Raw genomic sequence first — 8,593 nt, forward strand, 5'->3', positions numbered from 1 at the left:
AACATACTAAAAGAGAGATAATATTATAATATAGTTTGATCAATTGATCTACATATAAAAAAACTAATATAAACGCATATAACCTTTTAGGAGAAAAATCTCCCCCTAAACAAAACTCTCTAAACAACTACATTGTGAATTTTATTGTGTTTTTTTTTGTGTGGGAGAGACGGATCTTCAAATTTATAGAAGTCCGAAACTTTTCCTCCAAGAAAGGATTATTCAAATATAGAAGAGATCTTTTCCACTAAGGAAACCTTTTCATCAAGATAACATTTTAGAAATAAAACACAATTATATTAAAATTCAAATAAGGTAGGAAATTCAGGACAAATCCTAACACTCTACACCGATAACAACCCCACCATCCACCAGTCTCCTTCTCTATTAATTCTCCTCATCTCCAACCACTTTCACTAGTAAAAGGAAATCCCTTAAAAATTAAAAGGAGAGTTTTATTAATGTATGGTCCATTTTTTTGTATAATTGGTCACTAATACTTTTTTAGCCGGGTTTGAAAGAAAGTGATGATGGTCACTTATTTTATAGAGGTGGTGAAAAGTGGACATAGCATTTTTAGGAGGTAGCAACCTCTAGGAGATTATTAGAATCCGTGATTATTCGAATTACAAGCGTTGGGGTTTTTATGAAGGGCTGTTGAAGGTGGAAAACCGGTGGTGGCAGCAGAGGAACAGGCAAAATTGAATCACGCACATAGTATACATGCAAAATTGAATCATACGTACAGTTTTAAGGGTAAATCTGACTCATTTTGATTTTATTTGGAAAGGTGGCATATATTGGAAATAAATGCTAATTAAAAATTAAAAATTAAGAAAATGAGGCTTGTTAGTCCAAAAGGGTAACTTTGAGCCATTTTAGTAACAACATGATTAGATTAAGAACTAAATATTAATGGAAGGTAAAATTATTCCATTTTCATAATTCAAATGCAGTTTAACAGAGTAACACATATAGATTTACTTTCTAATTTCCAATAAGCGCCATCGTGCTAGTCCAATAAAAGTTACAATTGTGCAAGACAAAACCTTTTTTTATCACCTGGACATATTCTATTGTTCCTTTTTCTGTGGCTAACTAAGAGCCCGTTTGAATGGGCTTATGACTTTTGACTTATAAGTCAAAAGCAATGACTTTTGGTTTATTTTTGTCATTTTAGCTTAAAAACGAGTACTATTTTGACTTAAAAACACCTGAAATAAGCCAATAAGTTTCAGACATCAAAGAAATTATATAAAATCCAACTTAATTAGAGCTTATAGTTTGACGATCGTGTTGTAGCATTTGATAACCATATGCACAATACAGAACAACTTGAGCTGGCGATTCATTGGTTTCAAGCTTCTTGGAATATTTTCACTTTCTCTAATTTAAATCTGGAAACTACAGTTGACTTTGATATATTCTCTTTTGATTTCTATGACTCCCTCATTCATATATCTTTCTTTCCACTCTGCTGTTTCATCCATTGAGCTTCATCTCCAGTAACATTCAACTTGTCCATTACAAAGAAGATTACGTTTTCCCACACTAATTAATATATTCCAAGAAGAGGCATTTTGCTTAATACATTTGAGTCCAAGATGTTACCTACCACAATTGAGTTGTCATCAAAGTCAACGGTGGTCTTTGAGGAAGAGGAACAAGTGGTGATGGAGAAAATTCTCCGCGGAACAGATCAGCTGAGCGTTATCGCGATTGTTGGTATGCCTGGACTCGGTAAGACAACTCTTTCCAAAAAGTTATACCACCATGAAAACATAGTAAATCGATTTGATGTTCGTTCGTGGTGTACTTGTGCCTCTCAAGTCTATGACAAGAGAAAATTATTGCTTGAATTGTTGGATTATGAATTTAAACGCCATGTTGAAATTGAGAGGAGTAATGATGAATTAGTCCTACAAGTGCAAAGGTGTTTGAAGAAAAGGAGATACTTAATAGTTATAGATGATGTATGGAGCACTGCTATATGTGATGACTTGGTCAGTTTTTTTCCAGATGATAACAACAGGAGTAGAATAATTGTAACTTCCAGGCTTAATGAACTGTCTAATTCTTCTGTAAATTACTCGTTTTGCTATACTCATCGTCTTTCTTTTCTCGCAGAAGATAAAAGTTGGTTGGTATTAAGGAACACAGTATTTAATAAGGACGAAAGCTGCCCTCAAGAACTTGAGGAAATAGGGAAGGAGATAGCAAAATATTGTGCAGGATTGCCTCTTGCAATTGTTTTAATAGGAGGTCTTCTTGCAAGATTGGATAAGAAAAAAGGCTATTGGATTAAAGTTGCTAAAAGGTTAAGTGTAAGTGCAGAAGTGGCTGGTGAAGTAGAGTGGTATATGGATATAATAGAGTTAAATTACAAGCATTTTCCACATTGTTTAAAGCAATGCTTTCTTTACTTTGGTTTGTTTCTTGAGGATGAGGAAGTTTCAGTTAAGAAGTTGATAAGATTATGGGTTGCTGAAGGTTTTGTACAGAGTAATGAGGTGAAGATTGCAGAGATTGTCGCGGTGGACTATTTGATTGATCTTATTACAAGTAATCTTGTCATGGTCGCGCAAAGATTTCCACTTGGTGACATAAAAGCAGTTCGTCTTCATGATTTGGTACAAGATTTTTGCTTGAATAAAGCTAAAGAAGAGAATTTTTTGCTGAAAGTTGATCGGTAAGAACTAAGAAGTGCCTTTTATTTTTTTGGAATTGCTTTTATATTAGGTATTCTGCAAGAAAAAAGACAGATTTGTGACGGAATATTTATGACAGACAGGTCCATCAGAAAATTGTGACTGATTTTCTTTTACAGTTTTATGGGAGAATTCATCAGTTTTTGATGCTTTTATTCGTCCATTACAAAAAATTTCAATTGTCAAATTTGTGATGGAATTGTGACAGAGTTCTACAACACAAATAATGCTCTTTCTTGTCGTGTTATAATGTTCAGTTTCTCACTGTTCTTTTTCTTTCAGATCCCAAGCTTTTGATCCTGCTATTTCTAATTCAGCGAGTGATGTACAAAGGTTCCTAGTTTACTCTAAAATGCAGCACTTTATCAAGTGGCTTCATCCAACCCAACGCATCAATACTCTGAGGTTATATGCCCAAAACATTAACGAATTTTACCATTTAACTGACGGTGAAATGAGCAAATGCATCACAACAAGTGGAGCTTTCAGTTCAAATTTGTTCAGATCATCACTTACAGTACTGGACTTGGAGAACGTTGTGATTGATGCTTCAGCTCTCGAGGACATAACATCCTTAATTCACTTGAGGTACTTGTCAATTTTCGGTAATTTTAGTGAAATTCCACCAGCTATATCGAAACTTACAAACCTGGAAACATTAGTCGCGACACCAAGAAGTGGTACCTTAACTCTTCCGGGGTCTATATGGGACATGATAAACTTAAAACATATGAATACAAGTGAAGCAATGATACATTTCAACGGCGTTGAGACTGTAAAGGAATTCATTTTCAAGTTAGAGAAATTAGAAAGCTTTTCGAAAGTAGTCATAGTAAATGATGATGATCTATGTGAAATGTGCAACAGAGCACCAAACTTAGTCCAACTTGAACTTATAATTTTGGAGCAATGTGGCTCTTTTTTCAGCTCTCTCAAGTGTTTAATATATTTAGAAACACTAAGTATCTATCGCTGTGGCGATTTTGCAATGAGTGGAATTAACATGTTCTTCCCTGAAAGCCTAAAAGAGCTAACTCTATCTAGCTGTTGCATATCATGGGATGAAATTTCAGCAATTGGTGCATTATACAACTTAGAGGTGCTCAATCTTCTTTCTTCCTTCACTGGGAGAAAATGGACAGTTGGTGTTGGGGGTTTTGTTAACCTTAGGCTATTGAAGATAGAACATAATTCTATCAAAAATTGGAATACGTCAGTTGATTCATTTCCCTGTCTTGAGCAATTGGTGTTGCGTTGGTGCGATAGACTTGAGGCGATCCCTGAGAGTTTTGGGTGCATGCCTTCACTGCAGAAGATTGAGGCACTTGCTTGTTGCCCCTCTGTCGGGAAATCTGCTGTGAAAATTAGGAATATGCAGAGGGATGATATGAAAAATTCTGACTTCAGAGTCATCATATCTTTAAATTAGCGTTGATCTTTTTTCCTCTTATTTTCGGTCATTTTAAAGTCAACCCACGCATTCTGATTCACTTTACCCAATAAAGGGCTGTTTGAAATAGAGATTGCTGCTTCCACAATCCGACCTTCCTAAACACTTCTTTTCTTGCTGCACATTTTCTCGTGTTTTTATGTGTTGTTCTCTTGAGTTAGATCTTTCACTGCTAGCTATTTTGCTTGAAGATTTAATGTAGTCTTATGAATTTGAATTCTTGGATTACTTTTGAGTGATATGATTTTAGCACTGGATCATACATGTGCACAGTGGTGGATGAAGGATTTTCACTCAGGGGTTCGGAAAAAACAACAAAAGTTAAATATAAAGAATATGTTGTTCTCGGGAATTGAACCTAGGATGCTAGAGACAATTTGAACATCTTGGACCACTTGAGTTAATAATTTGCATTTGTTTAGGGTATTAAAAGTTAATATATGTATATAAACACAGAAAATCTACCCTATATATACACTATAATTTTTTGCCAACACCCTCCCCACCACAACCTCCCTACCCTCTAAATCCGCCCCTGCATGTGCAGTTGCAAAGTTAGAAAATTCACTAAGGATGTTCAAAATATAAAACTTAACCTATATACACAATATAATTTCCTGCATGTAATTCGCTATCCTTCGCCAGCTGTAGTTTTGCCTCTGATCATACAGTATGTAGTGGTAAAACTAACCAGCAAATGAGGGAAAAATCAGTGTGGTTTTATTTCCACAGGTCTATATACACAACGTAGTCAAAGATTAACCATGTGCTACCAAGTAGAAGCATGCTACCATACCAGTACCACTGCATATCTCTCTCCACGAGAAAAGAGGAAAAGAGTAGACGGAGTTGAATGAAGGTTTTAATTACTTTTATTTCTTTACAATATTCCTGATAACAATAACATAAACATATACATATATAGTAGTTCATGAACATTATAGTACATCAAACTGAAAGATAAAAAATAAAATAAAAGGAGAACACAAATGCTTTATCATGAGCTAGGCGTAACTGATTAGGAAGAGGAGAATCATTTCTTTATTTTTTGGGCCTTCCTTTTAACCTCCTTGATATCTCCATTGAGAGACATAACAACGCTCTTAAATTTCTCGAATTTAGTGTTGATATCAAGAAGTTGTGCATCTTTTACATTGCATGATCTTTTCAGATCTTTTCTAATTTGTTTGAATTCTTTCCAGCAATTTTCAGGATCTTCAGTGGACCTTGGAAGTGAGAGGCTTATTATAGCCTGCAAAAAGTAATTTAAAAAAAATTGATTATTTTGTCACACGCCAGATGAAAATTGCTTGTTTATGGTAGGACTGAAGGACAAAATATAAAAATTAAAAATGGACGTGTCAATAAAGCAAAGCATTATCTTACCTTGTAAAGTGGACGCCTTGCATCAGTAATACATTTATCATCTAAGCATTTGTGATTTCGCGCCTCGTCGAATTTTCCCTAGAGAAATAATAGGACAGCCAAGTTGGTACCATGCAATAAGATCGAAAGTAATCAATTTTACTATTCATTTATTTCATTTTACGCGACACTCTTTTTTTTTTTTTCTTATGCTTGAAAATCATTTACCTTCAAATTTTTCATTTTACCAAAAAAATAATTAAAAAATAATCATAACTACATAAGTTTCTTTTCCTATCTTTTGTTCTTTTTTAACTTTATGAATCTCGTCCAGAAATTGATATGGATGGAATTAGCTAGAAAACATTTCCCATGTCCACTGTCTCATTATCAAACATTAACAAAGTAGAACAAATTACTTAAAAGGAGTTGAAAAAGTACTAATCACTTTTATGTTTATCAATATTAATAAATAAAAGTCATGAAGAAAATAAAAAAAACCTGGTAAATGAGTGTTTCGACGAGCAACATCTCAAACTCATAAGCTTCATGTGATTTTCCCTTTGACCGAGCTTCTCTTATTGCACTCTCCAGCTTCATCACTGCATTCATTTCTTTTCCACACATTTCCATCTTTGCAATACACCTCTAATTAACAATAAAAACAATTGCACAGTGCTTTCAATTTTCTGATCTTTCTTTTTCCAAAAAGAAATGACAAACTAATTTGCAGTAGAAACAAAATAAAAAGGACTCAAAATCCCCAAAACTAAAGGACTTGTAACTTCTTTATTTCCACTATAGAGCTCGAAACCAGAACGAATAAGAAGATCACATTATTTTAGAGCTCCTTTTGATTATGCTTTGTCTTAGTCAAACTCGATTCGCTAAATAGAAGCACATTTAACGCTTCAGCGACGAGCTCAAATGGTTGAACTTCACGTATCCAATTTTTTCAAGAAAAAAATTCCTAATTTTACCTCTCAACTTGTGATTATGGTTTAAAATCTCCCTCAGGTTGAAGCTCCTTTAACGGTCCAGGCAAACAAGATTTTCTCCTAACCGTGAGGTCATCGGAAGATGTAGAGGTTCAAGTATAGGTTCGGATGAACCTAGAAACTTTGGCTCGTACGCTTTATATCTATTAATAATTTACTAAATAAGTACAAATAATTAATTTTGAGTTCGGTAAACCAAATGAATTGTGGCAGATCTCGAACTAAAACGCATAAAATTTAAATTCTAGATTCGCTTCTAGGTGGGGTAATATTAGATTTAAAGTCTAATAGAGGACTAAGTTACTCAATTCTAAATAGTATAAAGGAAAAGCCGATTCTTTTTCCCTTAATAAAAGGATTGAAAATATTATACTAAGGGTGTGTTTTGTAAGGAGGAAAAAAATGTTTTTCAAAATTTTCATGTTTGATTGATCAAAATGTTTTGGAAAATATTTTCTCTAGGAAAAAAGTTCCTTAAAAATGACTTCCCAATTGGATGTAGGGAAAACAAGTTCCTTACTTGACATTTTAAATTCATTGTCTCCTCCCCACCCATCCAACGCCCCCAACCCCAAACCTTGACCATCCCACCATCCGCCACCCCTGAACCCCCACTCCCCACCCCCCATATTGTTTTGCTAGGCTACATATAATTGTTCTTGAAAAAATATTTCTTAATTTGGTTACTTACCAAACAATAGAAAATAAGTAATAAACTCATTTTTTTCCAAAGAAAACATTTTCCTTTCATACCAAGCACCCTAAGAGTTCAAACGATGGCACGCAAAGTTGCTCAATTTCAAATAGTAAAATTTAACTCTTTTTCCCTTCAGAGTGACATGACAATTTTGACTCTTTTCCCAACTTAAAAGTAGTGACAAATTAAAGACATCATAATTGAGATTATTTGGCGTATGGCTTACTTGTAGTGCCTTGAAATGAGGACGGTCATCATTGAGTAGAGCATCGAACTCTGCCTCTGGCTTAGGAACATCCAATGATAGAACCTCAGCCTTGGCATCATGGTAATCAACTAACCTTTGTAGAGCTAATTCACCTCCATGCAGAACTCCTACTGACAATGACCTCGTTAATACTCTTTTGGGTTTTCTATTCTTCCTTTTCTTACATAAATGACGTGAAAAAACAACAATCAGATACGAAGCAAAAAACAACGTTAAAACTGTTATTAGCAGACGTTCATCGTGTTGAACTACGACTTCAATTGCCTTTGTTTTCACTAATTCAATAAAATCTGCTATTTTGTGTTTGAAGCTCCTTATCATATTTTCCATAATTTCTGTTGAGCCAAGAGCTTCTACTTTTTTTTATTTTTTTTATGATTATTTATGTGATACTTATAGGGAAAAGAAAAGGTACTATGTATATTGGGATTCTTTTTCTTTAGCATCTTTGATGTCTTGAGCATATGTTTGTTCTTCACTTGATTGCCAAGAAAATTATTGGATGCCTTATTTTTTTTTGAAAGGTTCCTAGGTCTCAAGGGATCAATCCTTTGGATGGTCGTGTCTGTTTCTTTATGGAAGCACCAAGTGTAAAAATTATGGGGAATTCGTTTGTCCGAATCTAATCGGAGAATTATAGTGTATATATGTTTTAAAAGAATTGTTCATATATGTAAATTGTTGTATGTCGAATTCCCCTAACACGAGAGATTGTTTATCTCTTGAATCTCCTTGACAAAACTCCTATCTCGGCATAGGAATGTTAAATGGACGGGTCATTAACTCATTGAAATGTTACTTGGGCAAAGATGACTAAACAATGCGTAGTAGCCCAATTCTTTCAACTTTTACCAAATTTTAATTTCTTTATTTATTAGTTATTTTAATTTATTTATTATCAAACAAAAGAGATAAAAGAATTTTTGAGTTAATTATCAAATAAAATTAATATTTATTATTATTATAATTGATATGTGTTAAAAATCAAATAAAAAATCTAATACTATTTTGATAAGATTTCTAATTGGGAAATTTGAGCTACATATTTAGCCCAGCTTTAAAGTGGACTAAAAGAGCGAATCAATATCGAATATATTAATTAAAAAA

At 33.8% G+C, this 8,593-nt stretch overlaps 2 protein-coding genes across 2 annotated transcripts; one reads left to right on the top strand and one right to left on the bottom strand.

Moving 5' to 3' along the window:
- Nucleotides 1–1,278: 1,278 nt before the first annotated feature.
- On the top strand, nucleotides 1,279–4,378 carry LOC132042382 (putative late blight resistance protein homolog R1C-3). The gene is made up of 2 exons (XM_059432934.1): nucleotides 1,279–2,689; nucleotides 2,991–4,378. Exons 1-2 carry the CDS (start codon nucleotides 1,605–1,607, stop codon nucleotides 4,135–4,137), a joined length of 2,232 nt encoding a protein of 743 aa, XP_059288917.1. The 5' UTR covers nucleotides 1,279–1,604; the 3' UTR covers nucleotides 4,138–4,378.
- Nucleotides 4,379–5,007: 629 nt separating this feature from the next.
- On the bottom strand, nucleotides 5,008–7,864 carry LOC132042392 (uncharacterized). Its single transcript, XM_059432944.1, has 4 exons — nucleotides 7,445–7,864; nucleotides 6,025–6,171; nucleotides 5,545–5,622; nucleotides 5,008–5,410 (listed from the first exon to the last, which is right to left on the bottom strand). Exons 1-4 carry the CDS (start codon nucleotides 7,814–7,816, stop codon nucleotides 5,192–5,194), a joined length of 816 nt encoding a protein of 271 aa, XP_059288927.1. The 5' UTR covers nucleotides 7,817–7,864; the 3' UTR covers nucleotides 5,008–5,191.
- Between the last annotated feature and the right edge of the window lie 729 nt (nucleotides 7,865–8,593).

This window comes from Lycium ferocissimum, chromosome 2 (genome assembly GCF_029784015.1).
Source record: "Lycium ferocissimum isolate CSIRO_LF1 chromosome 2, AGI_CSIRO_Lferr_CH_V1, whole genome shotgun sequence".
Taxonomy (NCBI): domain Eukaryota; kingdom Viridiplantae; phylum Streptophyta; class Magnoliopsida; order Solanales; family Solanaceae; genus Lycium; species Lycium ferocissimum.

Excerpts from the sequence above, each read along its gene's own strand:
- LOC132042382 (XM_059432934.1), top strand. The coding sequence starts at position 1,605 with ATGTTACCTACCACAATTGAGTTGTCATCAAAGTCAACGGTGGTCTTT. Across the intron at positions 2,690-2,990 it reads TTTTTGCTGAAAGTTGATCG|ATCCCAAGCTTTTGATCCTG; the intron begins GTAAGAACTAAG and ends TTTTTCTTTCAG.
- LOC132042392 (XM_059432944.1), bottom strand. The coding sequence starts at position 7,816 with ATGGAAAATATGATAAGGAGCTTCAAACACAAAATAGCAGATTTTATT. Across the intron at positions 6,172-7,444 it reads CTCATTTCAAGGCACTACAA|AGGTGTATTGCAAAGATGGA; the intron begins GTAAGCCATACG and ends ATTGTTAATTAG. Across the intron at positions 5,623-6,024 it reads TCGAAACACTCATTTACCAG|GGAAAATTCGACGAGGCGCG; the intron begins GTTTTTTTTATT and ends TTATTTCTCTAG.